Genomic DNA, 21618 nt, shown 5'->3' on the forward strand with positions numbered 1-21618 from the left:
TGTAGGACATTGGCAATGTTTTTTTTTTTTTTTAATTTTCAATCTTTATTAAACTTAAGGCATGGTACAAATTATGTATTCAGTTGTAGGTGATGACATTTCAACAGCATGTTGACAGCATGGAACATGGCAAAAGGCAGGTTTGTGAATATGGGATGTTACTGACAGTTACGACGTTTGTGAAATTGGCTAGTCATGTGCTATGGGGCTGACCCTGTCTGGGGCGTCGTTGGCACTCTGGGTTTGGGGGGTAGATGGCTGGTTTGGAGATTCCTCAGAGTTAGTCGTCCGGTGGAGGTAGTAGATCAAGGGACCCGATGTCGTGCGGTGTTAGCCACGGGCATCAGGTCCCAGTATTCGATTAGGTGTGTTTGGCAATATGCTGCATCCGCTAGCCAGTGCTTAGGTTGAAGCGCCAGTCTGCAGCCCCAGTGTATCGCCACACAGCGCTTGGCCAAAACCAGTAGCATCGCGGTCAGTCTGCGATTGGCATCATTAACCTCTTTGACGTGGCCCAACAGGCAGGTGAGTGGATCAGGCGTAATGGGTTCAGCAGCGATGTCGCTAATGATTGTGCATACCTTCCGCCAGTAGTCTGCTACTTTGGGACATGCACAGGCCAAATGCGTGAAGGTTGCGTCAGGTGTCGCCAGCGCATGCATCTAGTGTTTTCAGACAGACCCATTTTGTGTAGTGTGATTAGGGTGTGCCGCCGGTTGTTGGGAGGGAGACGTTTTGTTTGGTTACAGCAATATTGCCACTGGGTTGGTGAATGGCCTTCGGTTAGGTCTGCCGCCCATGCACAACGGGCACGCTCAGTGTCAATAGGAGAGGCTGCCAAAGTTAGCGCATATAGCCTCATAACTAGTTTTCGAGGGGATGTAGCTTAGTGTATGTACTCCAGAGCGGTATTTGGCAGAGGAGCATCTGAGAATGTGGGGTTGGCGTCTTTGCATGTCTCTCTTATTTGATAGTAGAGTAGCTTGTCAAGTGGAGATGCGCTCGCAGGGAGAGGAAGAAAGCTGCTGTTGGGGTAAATATCAGCGTTCGTTCGTATGCCCAGGTTCACAGCTCGGCGTGCCATGCCGGTTGTTTGTAGCGGTGAGAAGGCGGGGTTGTTCGCAAGATGCATCGCTGGTGCGAATAGGTCCTTACCGCCGGTGTTTTTGCGAATGCCATACCATGCCCAGCGTACACACTTTGCTAAGTTAATTTAGTCCCGAGGGGCCTTGTATGGCAAGAACAGAGCTGTTTGTAATCGCCACAGGGAGGCCACGTCCGTCTCAACCGCCACATGTGGCTGGAAGGACATTGGGTGCAGCCAGAAGTGATGGAAGTTGGCTTGAGCGCAGAGTGCATAGAGTCTGAAGTCTGGGGCTCCCATACCACGGCAAGAGGGGGAAGCGTTAGGATGTTGCATGCGATACGTGGTTGGCGGCCCGCCCAAATAAAGGTAATCACGTTAGAGCGTAGTCTCTTAAAAAGTGCGAAGTGAGTGGGATTGGGATATTTAAAAATAGATATAGAAATTTGGGCAGCACGATCATTTTTGTGATCGAAATTCGGCATGCCAGAGAGAGTGGGAGCTTTCTCCACGCAAGTATTTTAGTTTCCAGCCACTCGATTTCCGTAGCTCTTCTAAGTCCCTGCTCAGCCATATGCCGAGATACTTAGTGGGTCCAGTAGCCCAAATGAACGGGTATTCAGTGGGGAATGGTAACGTCGCGTCGGTGATGGGGAAAAGGACGGATTTACCCCAGTTGATTTGCATCCCAGAATAGCCGCCATATCGTATCACCTCTCTAGTCATTGGAGCTAGATTCTCATGTTGCTCGCAGACGTATAGTGTTACGTCATCTGCATACATGGAGGTCACCAGGCTGCGGGTTGAGAAACCGATGCCCCTTTGGGTATGGTGCTGATGTAGATGTGCCGCGAGAGGTTCCATGGCAATGGCGAAAAGCATTGGGGCAGTGGTCAGCCCTGTCTGGTGCCCCTAGTGATGGTGATGGGGTCGGTGACCTGCCTGTTGATCTTAATGCGTGCTGACGACAGTGTATAGAGTAGGTTGATCTTCTGAATGAAGTCCTGGCTGAAGCCCAGGCGGTTAAGAAGGTAGAAGAGAAAGGGCCACTCCAATGTATCAAACGCCTTAGTGGCGTCCAGAAGGGCTGCCGCCGCAGGCAAGGCAGGATTTATCTGATGCATTACAGAAAAGATGGTACTAAGGTTATGAGATGTGGTGCGACCTGGTATAAACCCTGACTGATCTGGCCGGGCAATCAGGGGCACAAGGGGGAGGAGCCGGTTGGCGAGTAGTTTGGCATATAGCTTGTTATCTGTATTTATCAGAGAAAGGGGTCAATATGAGCAGCAGCTCTCAGGGTCGGGTTTTAAAAGGAGAGTGTTCAGTGCCTCGCGGAGCGTGGGGGAAACCTGCCAAGGGTGACTGATTCATTATACATTTCGGCACGGTGAGGAATGAGAAGGGGTGCTTATTTTTTATAGAACGCAGGAGTCAACCCGTCTGAGCCCAGTGCCTTGTTTCCCGGGAAGCCTGCGATTACCTTGCCTATCTCTTCAGTGGTGAATGGCTCATCTAGGTATTCGCGGTGTTCGTCGCAGAGCCACAACCACTCAATTGAGTCAAAGTATTGATCCAAGAGTTCGCGAAGCGTCGCCACCCCAGCAGTGTATAATTGAGAATGAAAGAGGAAAGTCTAGCGATGATCTCGCTGGGCGACGTGGTCCTTCCTGCGTTCTCATCGTGGAGCTCTGTAATGTAAGAGGAGGCATGTGGTTTCCTCAGTAGGTTTGTGAGGGTTTTTACTGGGCGGTCACCCTCTCTATACCTGTGGGCTTGGAATTCTTTGCCTAGGAATGCAACCTTCCTTTCAGCTTTTGTGTGATATTCAGTTAGTTTGACTCTAATGTCTGCAGGTGTAGTAGGGTTAGGGTCAGCAGCCTGAAGCTGATCCAGCAGTTTAATGTCGGTCTCTAGACGCTCCAAGGTTCCTCTGATAGATTTAAGCACCCCGACTGCCTAGCAATGCATTCCCCCCCGGATCACGACCTTAAATGACTCTCAGAGGGTCGAGGGGGATTCTACCAAGCCGGTATTGTGTTAAAAAAATTCAGCGATGGCTCTCCGAATTTCTTCCGGAAATGCAGCGTCCTGGAGCACATGAGGGGGCAAGCACCATACAAACATGCGGCAAGTGAGTGGGAATGGCAAGACCATGCATACCATGGCATGAACTGATAAGGTGCGGGCCAGGTGGTCTACAGATGCGACCCAAGACGCGACGTCGTGGGTGATGAGCCATAGGTCAATACGGGACCAGGAGCCATGAGTGTTGGATACGCAAGTGCCCTCGCGTGCATCTGGGCGAGTGTGCCGCCAGGCATCGAGCAATGAGTTATTGTCTGTTATGGCGTGCAAGGTAGCAGTGGCCTGGGGGTGTTGCATGCGGTCACCTGAGCGATCTAAGGTCCCCAAGGGAGCCATGTTGAAATCGCCTCCCCATATTATTGGGAGGGGGCCGATGTAGGATATTATTCTCCATACTTTGGAGTAAAATTCTGGGTCATTGGTGTTTGGGCCGTAGACTGCAGCCAGGATCATCGGCTGGGTGTATAGTGTCACAGCTAGTATCACATACCTGCCCTCGGTATCGATGAAGGTTTGTGGGACGCGTCATGTGAGGTCTTTCCTAAAGAGTATAGTGACGCCATGCGCATAGTTCGAATAGAATGCAAAGTGCGTTTCCCCCCAGTATCTAGAACGCAGTTAGGTAGCGTTGGCGGAGATGAGGTGAGTTTCTTGAAGGAAACCTATGTCAACCTTTTGCCTGCTAAGGTATGTATGTATGAGGCATGCCTTGCAATACTTATTCATGCCTCTAATGTTCCAAGTCAGAAAGGTCGTTTCAGTCATGTATCAATTGGGTGTGGGTACGATAGTTCTGCTGTCAGTAGCCGTGCCGGGGTATCCAGTGTAAAGAAAGAAGATGCGCTGTCGTGTGAATGCAATCAATAACAAGTTTGCAAAGACGAGAGAATAAACATTTAACAAACCCCAGGAGTCAAAGTGTCCTGTGCAATCCCCCAGTAGGGTAACCCGAATCCCACCCCCTCCCACTCCAATCCCCCAATTATGTTGAGCGTCACAACACCGCCCACCCAAGGACCCACAACTTGGAGAGCAGAGAACAAGATTGGGAAATATTCCTTAGGGTTGCGAAGGCTAAGCCAGTTACCCCCCGTGCCAATAAGGCAGGGAGGCTGAGCGTTGGAACTTCCAGAGGGAGTGGTGAATAAGATAGAAAAAGCAGCAATATATCAGGGATTACGGCACCAATTGCAGACAACATGAATAAAGCTTAAGAACCATTTTGTTTTTGTTTGATCTGTTTATTAAAGGTTTTGTCATTTTATACATGAATATAGAGATATTATGCAGTTATATTATGGTGCCATATAGAGTCAATAGGGAAACAGCAAGTCCAGGTTATAAAGCAATTGATCCAGAGAAGGCCACAGCAGTGAACTAAAGCAATCCATTAAGAACAAATGTCAAGTGCCGTCTATTATATGACCACAGTCCACTATTTACAATGCAATACTGTCCCGTAATTGTGTATTATAATTCCAGTCATACAGTGTACATCAGGCAGGTAACTACGCTTCTTATGGCTTCACTCTGCCATATCACAGTAATCTGCTACTAGAATCAAAGGATGCTGGGTCACCTACGATTGCCGGGCCCGGCCCCTCCAGCGCCCAGATGTTGTAGCCCACGTGAGGGGCCGGCGCAGCGAAGCTGGCCCCGCTGCAGTTATAGCGATGGCAGCCCACCCCGTGCTCCGGATGTTCCCAGCCCTCCGGAGGGACGAGCTCGGTGGCGTCTCCACAGAGTGTGATTAGGAGTAAGGGGCTGCCATTTGTGCAAGCGCAGGGCCCCTCTGAGGTTGGATGATGTCGGATTAAGTTGGCTCGGCTGGCGGAGCTCGCTCAGCGGGCAGCCATCTTGCTGCTGGCGAGACCACGCCCCCGGATATTTGCAATGTTTAATTTAATAATGATATAGATGGGCGATAATACTCGTCTCCATGTCTTTCATAAAATTAGGACTTTCCTACATTACATTTCGGAAAATCAGCATTTTCAGTCAAAACCAGAGGCTCCTGTTATGTTTTTGTTGCTCTAATATGAATTTATTTTGAAAAATCAAAAGACAAAACAGAAACAGTTGGTTTATTTAAATGCTTCCGTCGGGAGTGCAGTTACAAAAGCGGGTCTGAGGTTTGTCTCAAAGTAAAATCGATCTAAATAAGATTTTATACATTTCTTTGGCTATCATAAAATGCTTTTGTCTATACTTTTTGGGTAAAGAATGTAGGCCTTGCCTTTGGAGTCATAAATAAGGCTCCTGATAACAAATGCAGGTGGGCCTCGACCTTGTGTGGACAAAGTGGGACTAGTGGGTAACATGTCCAGATGTCCTGCAGGAGGGGCACGTGATCACTCTGTGTACCGTGTGTGCTGTGTCCTGATTGGGTTTGCGTTCCTAACTTCATGTGGCATCTGACTTTGGGGATGTGCGCAACCCTCTGGCCATGTGTGCTTTACTTGGGCTAATCTCCTTGAACCATTGTGGTGTCGCTACGCCTATCTCTGGGATTCACCTGAGTTTCATGTTTGCGCATTTGTCTGCCGGCTACGTTGCACTCCACCTGTGACCTGTTAATCAGTAACCTCAGGCCTGAGTCTCAGAGCCAGCCTGACCACGTATTTCTCAGTAACGGTTGATGGAGAGTTCAAGACGGGCGAATTCGATAATAGAGATGCAATTTCGTTCTTACTTATGAATGTATCATTATTAACATTGACATTGACTTTTTCAATATTACATTTTTTTAAAGGGAGTTAACCACTGAAAGTGGTACATGAGAACCACATTTCCAATAAAAGGTTTGAAAAGTGGAAGCTGAAGACCAATCAGTCGTTTTTAAGATGAGCCCCAAAGGTAGATGTCAATTCCAGCTTGGAACAAATCCATTTGACCCCTCTGGCCGAAGTGGTAGAAGAACTTGGAATGTTTTTTAATAAATGATGTCAGGAGCTGTGTAGAGGACATTTTAAAAGCTAAGGTTCACAATGCATATCCCTTAAGGCAGTGGCCAAGCAAATATTTGGATGGTCACGAAAAGCAGGGTACTCCACAGTGGAGGATAGTTTTGGTCCTAGAAATCAGGAAAAACTCTGGAAGGAGGTTACTGCCTCATCTACAGATCCAAGGATGTTGACTTCGAAGACACTCTTTAACAGTACTCAAGCACAGAAGCATTGTCAGTTTAGCTGATGGCACATTTATAACCTTAAATCCTTTACCAGGCCAAGAATTAAACCTATTGAGAACCACATTTACATCCCATAAAGCAGTATATTTGGCAGCAGGAGGAATGCTCCTCCTAATCCCTTTAAGTACTCTCTGGATTAATGAACATTTTTCACCCGGTTTTCCTGCAACATAGCAATGAGTAAGGAATATGATGGAGCGATCAGTATTAATGATCCTAAGAACTTACCTGAAGATATCAAATAATCCCCCAAAAATGCCTATGATAGAGACATCTGCCGAAAGGTGATCTGTACCCCTTCCCACACACCAGCATGTTGACCATACCGATATATAGACTCTTTATGTTCCCTGAGCCCAGGCATTCTCTATAAATGTGTGAGTCTGACAAAACCCCTGCGGCAGATCAGGATGGCCCGATATTTTCCAAGCCATCAGCTGGAGGATGCCTGAAAGAATGAGATCGTGGAATTGGCCCTACTGATTGTGGAGTAGGTGTCTGAAGTTGGGAAGAAGAATTGGTATGTGTTTTGACATTTGTAAGAGATCCAAAACTATATTTGAAATGGCCAGAGTCGGCACTAACTGGTGCTACTCTCACATTTTAGAGGCAGCAAGATATCATTAGGAACTGGGTTAAGGTATGAGGATTATACTGATTCCACAGATGTAGAAACACATCTGCCTCCAGTGCAAGAGGTCCAGTCTCCAACTTAAAAATCGGGCAAAAATGTAGAACCACTGACAGTAGACCACTCGTGTTTTGTATTTTCAATAATCTCTTAAATGATGAGGGAACCAGTCTGGGACTTATTGGGATGCCTAGGTAAATATTCCACAGTTACTGAAATGTGATGGTGGAGACAATGCTCCCAGAACTGTTTCATAAGCGTTGATAGTATTTTTCATTGACTACCCAATGGGGATGCATTTGAGATTGTCCATTCTTAGAAAAACTGAACAATGAGCTAGGTGTTTCATGAAAGTCTTTGTCGCAAATTAGCCTTCAAAAATGTCTAAATAGTTGATGTGCATTTTAGGATCTTGAGACCATTTGTTGCTAGTTAAGAATTCCCCGCAATGTTCACCCCACTCAGATGAACATGAGTCTTATTCTGATAGATCTGGAGTGGTATTGAAAATAGTTCTTCTTTCTATGTGTGAAGGTGTTCCAGCCACCAAACTGGCTTCAGTTTTTTTTTTACATCTAACAAAATCATGTCTGAGTAACTGGAGGCTTCTTTTAAGTGTCCATTTTTTACAAAACTATTTATAAGGCCCAATAATGGAGAGGACCTGGAAACAGTGCTTGAAACGAAGATATAAGACCTACTACATGAGTCAAATGACAAACGTATATATAGGTCAAATTCATTAAATGGGATAATTCTTTCCCAGTAGTACTTAATTTATTTTATGGAATTTGAAGAGTACAAGATGTTGAATTCACTAAGAAACCAGAAATACAATGGACTGAACTAGTGTAAAGAAAGTATTTCGATTGATTTACCACAAACCACAGGTTCTTTAAGAGATGAATCGAGATTTATAAGTGAGAAGAAAGAAAATCTTTGTTTCGACCGTAACGAGAATAGCATCCAGATATATTAATAACCATATCTCCTGAGACTGCAAATGTGTTATTACTGGTTTAAGAAGCTTGGTGAAACATTAAGGAGGCAACGAAAAAGCAAATGGCAGTGTTGTAAATTGATAGATTGCCTCTTTCCACTGAAATTGAAGAATCCTTCTTTAAGGAGGATGGATGGGAATAGAAAAATAATCATCTTTGAGATCCAAAATAACCATCCAGAAAAGGAGTTGGAGTGATTGCTGATGTGAAGAATAGGCTCCATCTTGAGATGTTATGTGGAAGACAAATTGATTGACGTGATATAAATCACTGGATGTAATATTTAGTTTTGCTTCTTTATTAAGAACATATTGTTGAGTGTAAGGATTTTTGTTTGATTGCACACATGAGTGATGGGTGCAAAAGTTTCTGAACTTCCAGTTTGATTAATGACCTGTCTGTGGGAGAAAGATAAAAAGAGGATGGAAAGAAAGTTTGGCTTGGCTCTTTAATAAACTCTATTTGGAACCTCAGGACTGTTTTTGAGAATCGATGGAGCCGTTTTAATGGGTTGGCAGTTTTTCTTCTTTTTTTTGGAATCATAGAAATACGTCCCCTTAAACCTAAAGGAATTTGTTCAATACTCACCATTGATACTGGAGACTCTTGAATGAATATGCCTCTTTTTCCCGCATACGATTACACCGCATGTTGTTACAACGCATACCATTACCCTGCAAGTCGTAACAACGACTTACGGAGGGGGGCGCTGGATGTTGGAATAGTTAAATGTATTATTCCAACTCCAGTCTGTGCGGACTGTAGGGAAGGTGTTGGATTTTAAATCCAACACCTTCTCCCCCCTCCGCAAGTTATTGTAACGACTTGCGGGGTAATGGTATGTGTTGTTACGACCGCGTTGTAACAACATGCGGGGTTACAAATGCGGGGTGACGTTTGTTTACCCTCTTGAATTCCCTCTGGCATATTGATTCCTCAAGCTTCTGCACCTCTGATGAAAGAAGGTGGGTCTCTTGTATTGGAATCCGTATTTACCTCTTCTGGAATAGAATTGAGACCAGTCCTCAAATTGGAAACGATTGGCAGAACAGCCACCTTTTCTTCCAGTCAACACTGACTATTATTGGCCAAAAACCACGCTGTCCGAAGACTCCGGCCAATGATAGTCAGTAGAATTAAACGTCTTCTCATGTTTGGAAATCTCTTTTATTAAGGTATTGTCTGTTCCGATGAGGTAAGTTCTGTTAGGCATTGTTTTTTAACAGTAGTCTTTCGTGTCAATCCAATAAAATAAGAGAATTTTCATTTCTATGGAAACAGAAGAACGAGTTGAATCCAGTTTGACAGTTAAGAAGAGTCAATATCGAGGGATTCTTCCTGTGCCTGTCATGCCATTTTAAACCTTTTCGTGACACAGCCCTTCATATTCATCTTGGCAGGAATACCAGGCCTGACCAGTACATTTTTTGGTATTCTTGCCAGAAATGTATCAGCATGTGTCAATGTCAGGGGTTGATGGCACCTAACCTGTAGTGGAAGGCCTACTGCGTTCGTATTTTGAAACTACTTTCTCACTGTTTTTTCTGAACATTTACTGCTATTATACATGCGCCTTCATGAGGAGTAGTTGTCCACTCTGTGGAAAAGTGTGAATAAGAAAGATGGATTAAAAAGAGGTTCTCAAGACATGTCACAAATGTCTGAGAATGTGTTGAGGGAACAATTTTCATTAGACAGTTTTGAAATTCTCTTTCGGCTGCATTTACGCAGACCTAATGTATTTAAATCCGATCCTTCTTTATTGACAGAGTCTGAATCCCAAAGTTTTGATAACGAAGCTCCGAAATACGCCTACAATAAAGATACAGTCAATTTACAATATATAAGAAAGATTATATACTTAACTACCTGGCAGAAGCTGCAAGAAAAACGAAGGTCTTGGGGAAAGGATGGTATTTATTGAGTCGTAATGGAGTACCTGTGTTAGGTATGAGCTTGGAGTTCCTCTGCCCAATGGTTCTCTGAGTATTGTCATTTCTGTTTCAAATGTTATGATACTCTTTTCAGTTTTTGGCTGCTGTGGAGAGTAAACAGCCTAAAGCGATGCAAAATAGGAGCCTCAGGACTTCCAATAGAATGAGGATTACCATAATTATGATGCACGGATTCAAAGTGTTTATTAGAGGGGTCAGAGTAAATGCAGAATTGTCAGTCTGGCCCTCCTGATTTATGGATGGAAGGCAGAATGTTTGGGGAGGGCAACAACATGCGGTGATATGCGCATTGTTTCTCCAGTAGAAGTGGTGAAATGTGCCTTGAAGGACAGTCATTTACTTTACCAGGTTGGGTAGGAAGGGACTGTAGTGTTTGCCAGGCCACAATTTGTTTGGAGTGCAGGGATAAGCCTAGGATGCAGAAAGGGAAACCAGTCTTCGTTGGACGTGGGTAAACTAATGATGCCTGTAGGGAGAACACTTGAGTTAGGGAGGAGTGAGTCTGTTGCTTGCAAACCCATATTGTAGTGGATAGAGGGGAATAATGCACGTTTCCAGGGAGAGTTAGCTCGTTGGGGGATGATGGGAGCCGAAGTAATAAATGTACACAATGTAGTTTTTCATTCTATAAGTAAAAATTTGATAACCGTATTCCAGCTGAATGAAAATGCCTTCTTTACTGCCTAATAACTGCTTTAGTCCCAACATTGAACCCTGCAGTTGTGTTTATGAGCATGATTATAAACGAAAAGCAGAGTAGGTACTTAAGAATGTTTAGAATTCATGCAACTTTATTTTGGGTGAAGATAGGGGAACACGATTCTCTTGAGGGCCTTGTTTAGAAAATAATTTGAAGTTTTCACACGGATCTCTAGTTAGGCATTCCATAACATGGGTGTATCCTCCTGGTGTCACATCGATGCTAGGTTTCCAGTTTGTTTTTAAATCTATTTTGAATTCAGTCCAGTCCAAAGGCTGTAAAGTGGACTATTTGAATATAAGCCAGAAAAACATGACAATCTCAGGGTACCTTTATAGCCCATTTGGCTGTTGACCAACACATTTATTTGAAAATAATAAAAATAATTTTATGGCAGAAATTGTGAGTCTGTTTTTCAGCTCCGGTTAACTGGCATTAGCGGGGCATAGGACCCAACTATGGGAGGGAATTAGATCTTTATATCATGCAGCTATTGAGATAAACCTTGAGGCACTTTTTATATGTGTGTTAAGAGTTGGAGGTTAAACGGAAGTAGTTTCATAAAAGTCATTGGCTTCGCATTCACACTTGTAAAGAGGCAACTTTGCTTTGTGTTCTTGGGTAATATAATATAGTCAGTTAACCAGTGCTATGAGGACATTTTGGGCTATTATGATTGCAGTAATGGAGATGAGTACATGATCTGTGTCTGAAGTAGTTGTATGTAAAACGTACGTTTTTGTAAACTAATGCTTGAATGTTTTTAATTTTAGCTTGGAGTGTTCATACCATTGGGAAATCTGATGTAAAATTGATACCCGAAACACACAATGGTTAAAATTAATTTTAGCTTTTGTATTACAGTACATGTGTATTTTATCTGTCTTCATGGTATATTGCAATAATTTTAGTTAATCAAGCAATAAAAGTTTACTTGACTATTTGGCTTGATAAAAACTGTTGGATAAAAATGTTTCACTCTCTGGCATGGACTCTTTCTGTGATATAGTTTCTCTCTTTGACTTGACCTGACGCTGGGTTTAATCTCTCACTGATACAGATGTGTAGGGGAGGAGGAAGGAATGACAAATGAATACCCAGGGCAAAACATTTCTGATTCAGTGCTAACATTTAGCCTGGCAGATACCATACTAGCCATTAATTTAGTTAAACAAGGCAAAGCCCCAGGACCAGACAAAATTCCTGGGGACCTCTGGAAACACGAGAATAATCTGTGGGCACCCTATATTAATCTACTTAGTAATGACATTGCAAGAGGTGCCCCAATTCCAGAAACCTGGCAGGGCGCAGAAATTGTGACCATTTTTAAGAAGGGGGATAGATCCAATCCATCAAATTATAGACCTATCAGTTTGATAGACGTCTTGCAAAAAATTTATGCGCGCCAACTTCTCAATAAATTGAATATGTGGATCGAGGATCATTTTATTTTCACCAAATACCAGGCAGGTTTCAGAGCTAAAATTAGTACAGTAGACCAGGTTTTTAGATTCTTATGTTTAACATGGAAATATATCAATATAAGGAAATCCCATCTATACGTAGCCTTCGTGGATCTTAAAGCGGCCTTCGATTTGGTTCCCAGGGGGCAGTTATGGAAAAGGCTGAGAGATATGGGTGCCCCCGGGGACATTTGCCATCAATTGATTAGGCTTCACGAAGGTAACTATGCAAGAGTAAGGTGGGGGCCAAATGGAGAGCTATCGGAGAGAATAAATATAAAGAGAGGTGTCCGACAAGGTTGTGTTTTGGCACCAACTCTTTTTTCTCTCTACGTAAATGACATCCCTGAAACCCTCTTGGGCTGCGAGCATGACTCTCCCAAGTTGTGTGGTCAAGCCGTTCCGGCCTTATTATTTGCGGATGACACGATCTTAATCTCCCAAACACCTAATGGTCTACAAAATCTTTTGAATAAATTTCGGGAATACTGCTTGGATAAAAACCTTGAAATTAATGCTTCTAAAACGAAAGTTATGGCGATTAACCCCCATAGAGGGTTTAACAAAGTTTTTAATGTAAACAAGGAAAATATTGAATAAGTGAATAATTTTAAATATCTGGGTATCACCCTTGACACTAAAATGAACTGGAAACCGCAAATAGAAAAATCGAGGTTAACATTAATACAAAACAAAGCCCCTATAATTAGGAAGTTCAAAAGTAGCCCTATTAAAGCAATATCACCTGCAATTGAACTTTTTAAATATAAAGTTCAATCAGCTACTCTATATGGGGCAGAACTATGGGGCCATGTACCACGAGATTCTTTTTCAGTCCAAGAAAATAGTTTTTTCAGGCAACTCTTAGCGATCCCGGGCTGTACCCCTCTTGTCCCGCTATTTTGGGACTTGAATATACGTCACTTGGACGATCAAGCTCATTTACGCCCACTACTGTACTGGGTGCGCCTGTGGTCAACTGATGAGCTTGCAGACTATAGAGACGCACTGAAGGAAATAATCCAAATAAAGAATGCCACTCAGTTGGTTTGGTTAGCGTATATTGAAAACTGGTTCACAAAGCTGGGCTTACGCAACTTTTGGACAGATCCGGATTCACTAACCAATTCTTCTAAAAAATTGTTGAAGGTCACATATTGGGACTATATTAATAACTCTGTATTATACAACCCCAAACTTGGACCACTGACCCTTAAATTTTTAAATTTTAAATGTGGAAGCAAATTTGAAAACTTTATGGATGAAATTGAACCCCCTTTGGCTAAATCACTGTATTTAAAGTATCGCTACGGTATTTTGCAACTCAGTTCTAGAACATCAAAATGGGCGCCCAATAATAATAATAATAAATCTGATCTGTGCAAATTGTGCGATATGAACGTTAAGGAGGATGAGACCCATGTTCTTTTTATATGTTCCGCATATAAGCGGCCAAGGATAAAATGGATTAAACCTATTTGTTTAAACTTGGGTCTTCGTCGTATCCAGGATGGGGAAAGAATATTACTCCAGTATTGGAGCCTTTCATAGATTCACATGCCTGAATCATTCCCCGTCGTCGAGACGGGAGTCTCCGGTACATAAAAAAGCTTTGCTTAGTATCATAGCAAACAGAAAAAAGGCCTAGGCCCATTTTCCTTTGCAACCCATAACCTTCGTTATGTAAAAAAGGACTAAACCAGTCCCTGAGCCAATCAGAGCCTCTCACCCTCTAGAACACTCCTGAGAGAACCTTCTGCCCTCAGATTTTCTACCGCACGTTGTGCTAGGGAGTCTCCTTTGAGCTCTGCTCAAATTCTACAGTTGGTTTTAGATTGAGGTGATTTTTTCTACTGAAATTTCTACATCATCTAGGAGAATGGCTGATAAAGAAAAGAAAGGCTTGTTTAGGGCCTGTGCCACCTGCTCAAAGAAGAGATTATATACTGATGATCCTCATAAGGACTGTATATACTGCCTTTACCCACACCACCAGGCGAAGGAGTGTAAGGTATGTCGCACCTTTTCTAATAAGACTTTAAGGGATCGTGAAGGCAGACTGCTAATTTGGCTCCAAAAACTTAAAACCAGGAAGGACGTCGTGTCTAGTGACAGTGAGGAGGCGTCAAATGTTTCAAGGAGATCTCAGAAGAGAGGCAGATCTCCTCAGGCTCATACCTCAGGGGAGAAACCTGAGAAGGCTCTTAAAAAGACCACTGCTGGGTCTTCAGAGCGCAGTCCCTCAAAATCTCCTAAAACTAAAGAAAAGGAGAGCAAGGGTCATGCTTCAGGGGTGGAACAGCCAAAGAAAACAAGTTCTGAGCCTTCAAAATCACCCCTTAAAATTAAACATGCGCTTAAAAAGCCAGCGTCTACTTCACCTGAGGAGAAATTAGGAAAATCTACATCGTCGACGGGATCGTCGACGAAGAAGGTAGCGTCGTCGACGACGAAGAGTGAAGTAAAAGTCATTATTAAGCCTATACTCTCGTCGACGATGGCATCGTCGACGGCAGTGTCGACGACGAGAGCGCCGACGGCGACGGCAATGACGACGACGACAACAACTACATCGTCGACGGCACCGTCGACGACGGTGACAACTACATCGTCGACGGCGGCAACGACGACTATGTCTACAGCGTCGACGACGGCATCGACGACGACGATGTCGACGGCGGTTAAAATGGCAATCTCGTCGACGGGCTCGTCGACGAGGGAAAAAACCCCGGAAAAGCGGGGTTTTGACAGGAAAAGAAGGATTACCCCGGATATTACGTCTCCTAGTAAGGTAACGCCTCTGGTTCCATCCCATTTATTGGAAGAAGAAGATTCGCAGGAAGAGGATAATGAGGGCCCGTTTGGCTATGCAAGTAGCCCCTCTCAGTTGCACGTTAAATGTCAGGAGGATGACTGGGAGGATGAGTATGGGGGTTATCAGGACCCCCCCCGACAACATGAACAGGAAGAGATGGTGAGTGTTCCAGCTTCTCTTCTGACGGATTTGCAGTTCATGTTGGATGATTACAAGAAGAGGCATACTTTGCCTCAGTCTACCCAAAGGATGCCAGTGGCTCCGGCGCACTCTGTGCCATGTACACCACTGCGAAGACAGGAGATACCGGTTCCGCGGCCACTAACACCTTTGCCGCAGCCGGCTCTGGACACTTCTGAGGATGAAGAGCAGGAGGAAGGGGAGATAACAGATCCTAGTAAGGAATGGGATGAGTATTTGATTCCGTCCCCTTCATCTCCGTCACCAAGACCTGTGGATTCCCCTCCGGAGGACATTGGAGGGTTCCATAATCTGATGGAAAGAGCCGCGCAGAGATTTGCGCTCAGTATGTCATCAGATAAAGCAGAATGCTTTTTATATGATTTTAAAGAACCGTTTCGCAAGACTGTTAGATCTCTTCCAATTGTGAGTCATCTATGGGAGGAAGGTCTCAAAGTAATGGAGACGCCGGCAACGGTTACTCCAGTGCTGGCTAGGCTGGACAAAAAATACAAAGCGCCTTCCGATGCTCCGGCTTGTTTATTAGGTCACCCCAAACCGGACTCGGTTATAACTCAAGCGGCGCAGCAAAAGTCGAGGAATCCCTCTGCTCCAATTTCCACGCCACCGGATAGAGAGGGTAGGCGCTTGGATAATGCAGGAAAAAGGTTTTCGTCCATGTCTGCTCTTCTGGTTAAGGCAGCTAATGCACTAGCCATCCTGGGCAGGTATGATAGGCAGATGTGGTGCGACCTATCACCATACATTGATGGCATACCTGAAGCGGACAGACAAGAGGCTAGAAAAATCCTCCAGGAGGGTGAAAGGACTTCGGCTGAAGTCATAGATTGTGCAATGGACATTGCGACCACGGCCTTCAGATCTCTGGGAGGAGCGGCGGTTTTGCGCAGACAAGGATGGTTGAGAGCAACATCTTTTAGGCCTGAAGTCCAGAATAAGATCTTGGATCTTCCGTTCAATGGGGAAGATCTGTTCGGAAAACATGTGGATGAGGCCTTACAGAGTATAAAAAAGGATACGGAAACAGCGAAATCTCTGGGAACATTGCAGTATAGGAAAGTTCCTTTTCGTGGCTCACGTGGTAGGGGCCAGCCCTCTTATAGAGGGGGTTATCAACAAGGCCGTTATTCTTCCTACTCCACATCATCTCAACCATATCGTCAACAACAATATTCACAAAGAGGAGGTTTCACAAAATCTACTCCTAGAGGTCGAGGAGGTCGTCAAGGGAAAGACACCACCCGAAGACAATGACATTCTGGTGACACTTACTCCTCATATGTCACATATTCCCCTGGGTGGAAGAATTTCCTATCATCATCAAAATTGGCAGCAGATAACGACGGACCAATGGGTCCTCCAGATAATTCAATTCGGTCATACTCTAGAATTTCTGGAAAGCCCCCCTTGTTCACCTCCAAGATTTCAAGAGGTCAAGTATTTGCATCAGATGCGTCAAGAAATTCGGACAATGCTCCGAAAGGGAGCAATAGAACCGGTACCGAATTCCCAGAAAGGAAGGGGATTTTATTCCCGGTTTTTTCTGATCAAGAAAAACATTCTTCAATGGCGCCCCATTTTGGATCTCAGATCCCTAAATACTTACCTCAAGGATCAGACCTTCAGAATGATTTCCCTCCAGGATATTCTGCTGCTGTTAAACCCAGAGGATTATATGACCAAACTGGATTTACGGGATGCATATTTCCATATTCCAATCCATCCTTCACACAGGCAGTACCTTCGGTTCGTGGTGGCCGAAGATCATTACCAATTCAGGGTGCTTCCTTTTGGTCTGAAATCGGCCCCGAGGATTTTTACAAAATGTCTGGCTCCAGTGGCAGCGGTACTAAGGAGACAGAAACACCAAGTGTTTCCTTACCTCGACGACTGGCTAGTCAAGGCTCCATCGAAAGCGTCAGCCCAGTTGTCAACAGAGGCTTGCATAGAACTATTTGCCAGTTTAGGCCTCACTCTAAACGAGGGGAAGTCGACTCTACAACCTTCAAGAAATATAACTTTCTTGGGAGCGATCCTGGATACGGAGGTAAACAGAGCGTTCCCCTCCGAGGAGAGACAGCGCGGAATAATATCTCTATCCCAGGCGTTTATAAAAAGAAAGTCTCTTTCAGTACGCAGGTACAAGTCTTTGCTGGGAACGATGTCATCTTGCATTCCCCTCGTACCTTGCTGCAGACTACGGATGCGTCCGTTACAAGAGCAATTGGATCTTCAGTGGCATCAAGCGACAGGATCCTTCGAGGATATAATCAAAGTGACGCCGATCATGGTCCACGCGGCGACATGGTGGACCCGAAAACGAAACATCTCACAGGGTCTTTCTTTCCGGACTCAGCCAGCTCCGTTGGTCATTACAACAGATGCATCCTTGGAAGGATGGGGAGCATTCCTTCAGGATCTGCAGGTCAGCGGTCGTTGGAAAGCGGACGAACAACAATTGCATATCAACCTTTTGGAGCTCAGAGCCGTCCGCTTAGCATTGTTAGCGTTCCTGCCAAGGATTCAAGGTGCAGCCGTGTTGGTAAGAACAGACAACACAACAGCAATGCACTATTTGAACAAACAGGGAGGCACAAGATCTCTCTCCCTGTCTCGGGAAGCCCAGTGGATATGGGAATGGGCTCTACGACACGAAGTATCCATTACAGCGGAACATCTTCCAGGGGACCAGAACACCAAAGCGGATACTCTAAGCAGACTAAAGTCTGTCTGTCACGATTGGGAAATCGACAACGGGATTTTGGACAACATCTTCCAGAAATGGGGAACTCCAATAGTAGATCTTTTTGCGACAAGGGAGAACAGAAAATGCCGGTTCTTCGCAAGCTGGCTTCCCCAACGGGGATCTTGGGGGAATGCGTTTTTGATGGCATGGTCAGGCATCTTTGCCTACGCCTTTCCTCCAATTCCCCTCCTGCCGCGGGTTCTTATGAAGATCAAGAAAGAACCATGCAGGTTAATCCTGATAGCTCCGTGGTGGCCCAGACAGCATTGGTTTGCAGAGCTTCTTCTACTGTCAGAGGAGCGCCCGATTTGCCTGCAGCCGATACCGTCTCTGCTGACAATGTTCCAGGGGGAAGTGCTGCATCCGGATCCGAAATCTCTGCAGTTAGCAGCCTGGCTCCTGAATACCGTGAATTTCAACATCTGAATATCCCTACGGAGTGCAGAGAGATTCTATCTAGAGCTAGAGCGGATAGTACAAACAAGACATATCGGATGAAATGGAAAAGGTTCTGTTTATGGTGCAAAAGGTCTAACATTCATCCGCTGCTTTCAGAAGCTCACGAGATTATTCCATACCTCTTGCTTTTGGCTAAGTCTGGTTTGGCGCATGCGTCTATAAAAGTACATCTAGCTGCAATTTCACGCTTTAGAAGAACGGCCTCTGGTCCATCTCTGTGGTCTGCTAGAGTCATCAAGCAGTTTATGAAAGGTCTGTTCCGAGTTTTTCCTCCAATAAAACCACCACCACCTCTCTGGCAATTGAATGTCGTTCTTTCCCAGTTGATGAAACAGCCCTTTGAACCAATTCACAGGGCGGAACTGAAATTTCTTTCCTGGAAAGTTGCGCTTCTCATTGCACTCACTTCAGCCAGGAGAGTGGGAGAAATTCAGGCTCTCACGATCCAAGAGCCGTTCTTGCAGTTCAAGGAGGACAGGATAATACTCAGGACTAATCCAAGATTCATCCCTAAGGTTCCAACTGACTTTCATTTGAACGAACCTTTAATTCTCAAAAGATTTTTTCCACAACCATCAACAGCGGCGGAAAGAGCTCTCCACTCGCTGGATGTCCAGCGTTGTTTGAAATTCTATTTGCTGAAAACTAAGCCTTTCCGCAAGTCTTCACAGCTTTTTGTGGCCTACAGCGCACCCAGAAAGGGTTTCCCTTTGTCAAAGAGAGGAATTGCCAGATGGATATCAAGTGCCATAGGGTATTGTCATCAGGCAGCTGGCCGACCTTTGAATGCACGAGTCCGTGCTCATTCTACAAGAGCAGTCTCCACCTCTACTGCTCTATTTGCAGGAGTACCGATCCAGGATATCTGCAGAGCGGCGACCTGGACGAGTACACACACCTTCACCAGGCATTACTGCTTGGATGCAGCCACAGAGAGAGATGTGGCAGTGGGAGAAGCGGTGCTGAGGAACCTTATCCAGTAACGGTGAGCCTTCTTTACCATCCCTCCTTCCTTTGTTATGTACGTTGGCACATTTTATGGTTGTTTATTGTATTACCATTTGCAAAGAAATTTTGAGAGGTGGAATTTGGTTTACAGATACCATTTTTATCACACTGTATATGTTTCCTGGATTCACTTTCTAGGTAACAAAAAATGTGCATTTATTTACTGCTCGCTATTCTGATTCAGGCATGTGAATCTATGAAAGGCTCCAATACTGGAGTAAGAAAACAAGTTACTTACCTGTAACTGTAGTTCTCCAGTATTGGACCTTTCATAGATTCACATGCAACCCACCCTCCTCCCCTGAGAGGCTCACCTCGGATTTAGCACAAAGAGTGTTATTGCACAAGTGCACGAAAATCTGAGGGCAGAAGGTTCTCTCAGGAGTGTTCTAGAGGGTGAGAGGCTCTGATTGGCTCAGGGACTGGTTTAGTCCTTTTTTACATAACGAAGGTTATGGGTTGCAAAGGAAAATGGGCCTAGGCCTTTTTTCTGTTTGCTATGATACTAAGCAAAGCTTTTTTATGTACCGGAGACTCCCGTCTCGACGACGGGGAATGATTCAGGCATGTGAATCTATGAAAGGTCCAATACTGGAGAACTACAGTTACAGGTAAGTAACTTGTTTTCTTTAAGGGCGACTCATCACAGAGGATAGTATTTAGCCTGAGTCGTTTTTTATTCAGTGTTGCGATAATTAGGAAAAGGAATGGTCAAAAAATGTAATGGTATCATCATTAAGCCTGGTTCTTAAATTTTTTTTTAAAAAATACAAAAAAAAACCCCTTTTTATCCCTATTTTAAAACATTGTGTATAAATTGATATTTAAAACTTTTTATATTGTATATTGTATTTATGTATGGATCATTTGTTCCCACCAGAAATGCTGCATTTTGTTATAATGATTGTTTTACTGTACGGTACTCTTTTATGGTTATTATAACCGAAATAAAGAATTGAAGAATGAAGATACAGATTCAATTTCTGTGCCATTTTTACTCTCAAGGATTAGTGTTTCTGACACAAGTTCTCTCTGATACGATTTCTCTCTCCTCTGACACTCTCTAGTGCCATTGTCTCTCTCTCGCATCACACAAACATATACACTCACACTCTCACACACTGACTAACAGCTTGCCTCTGATGTGGTTTTGCTCTGCTGAGACCGGTGTTCTCCCTTGCTTCAGTGGTTTCTTATGTTAATTTCTCTCATTACGATTTCATGTTATCTTTCCTCACTCTGTATTATTATTCTGTTTTCTCTCCATTAGCCTGTCCTGTTCACCATGTGTGCTGGGAACGAGCTCTTCTACTGTATGTTGTATCTCCTGCACTTCTCTGAAGGACCTGCAGGTACAGTGGCCAGATAAACAAAGCAGGGTTTGTAAGGGAGCAGAGGGTGGGGTGTGATAGGAGGGAATCAATTTTGGAGAGCAGTATGAAGAATCTGTAGGACGGGTGTGTTGTTAGAGAGACTTCGCAAGGGGCTGGATGTGCAATAAAAATTATGCTGGTTGATGCTGTTCAAGAACAAATTCAGATTGAGCTGATATCCGAAAAGAGTTTGTGTAGATAGTTCTAAGAAGGGTTGAAAAGACAATGTGAATCAAAAGAAAGAAGAGAAAATCTGTTGGTAAACAGACAGGATCTAGTTGAACTTTATTTTCAAAATCCGTCCAGAGGTTTTGCCCGGCAAGGAGTAAGAAGGTAATTGAGTCAGAGATGTAGTTTGTTAAATATAAGATGCATATGTTTATTTATATAGACAATACAAGCTAGACCTCTGCTAAATATTAGCCAGAGTATTGTACAAGCTACCAATCCAAAGTATGGTAATCTGGAAAGGATGGGCGCAGTACTAGGGTTACCAATAACCGTAGCAACAGAAGAGAGATGACCAATCTTAATAGAAAATTCAATACCATCAACTAATTACCAGGAGACTTGCACTCTCTGGGGCAACTAAGTGTGTCCCTGAGCGTGGGGTGGATCATTGGCAATCATTTGCTTCTCTCCCAGGTTACTAATCCTTAAACTCAATTGTAAACAACAAGAGAGTGAGGAAATTGAACGGGACTATGTCCTCTTCCCCAAAATTATGCAATAAACAACAAGGACAAATCCCTAGAGGGTTATAGTCATAGTTGATGACCTGTACCCTTTTTCCATAGGGAGCAAAGACAACCAGTGGTTGTTTTAGAAGACCCCTCACCCACCTACCTAGTTGGTGGCATGCAGCAGAGCAAGTTTTTTTGTGATGAGGTGAAGTGCTATGTGA

The 21618-nt window shown here is 44.2% G+C and overlaps 1 protein-coding gene across 2 annotated transcripts in view; it reads left to right on the forward strand.

Annotated features, from left to right (window-relative positions):
* The window catches only part of CDIPT (CDP-diacylglycerol--inositol 3-phosphatidyltransferase), a 68084-nt gene that overhangs the window by 41783 nt on the left and 4683 nt on the right, over positions 1 to 21618 (forward strand). For both annotated transcript variants that reach the window (XR_014966781.1, XM_085618803.1), the window contains exon 5: positions 20612 to 20693. Coding sequence is in view for 1 of the 2 variants with exons in the window: in XM_085618803.1 (XP_085474929.1) it covers positions 20612 to 20693 (82 nt within the window). In the remaining variant the exon portion in view is untranslated. The remainder of the gene's footprint in view (positions 1 to 20611; positions 20694 to 21618) is intronic.

Source organism: Triturus cristatus, chromosome 7 (genome assembly GCF_964204655.1).
Source record: "Triturus cristatus chromosome 7, aTriCri1.1, whole genome shotgun sequence".
In the NCBI taxonomy this organism is placed as follows: domain Eukaryota; kingdom Metazoa; phylum Chordata; class Amphibia; order Caudata; family Salamandridae; genus Triturus; species Triturus cristatus.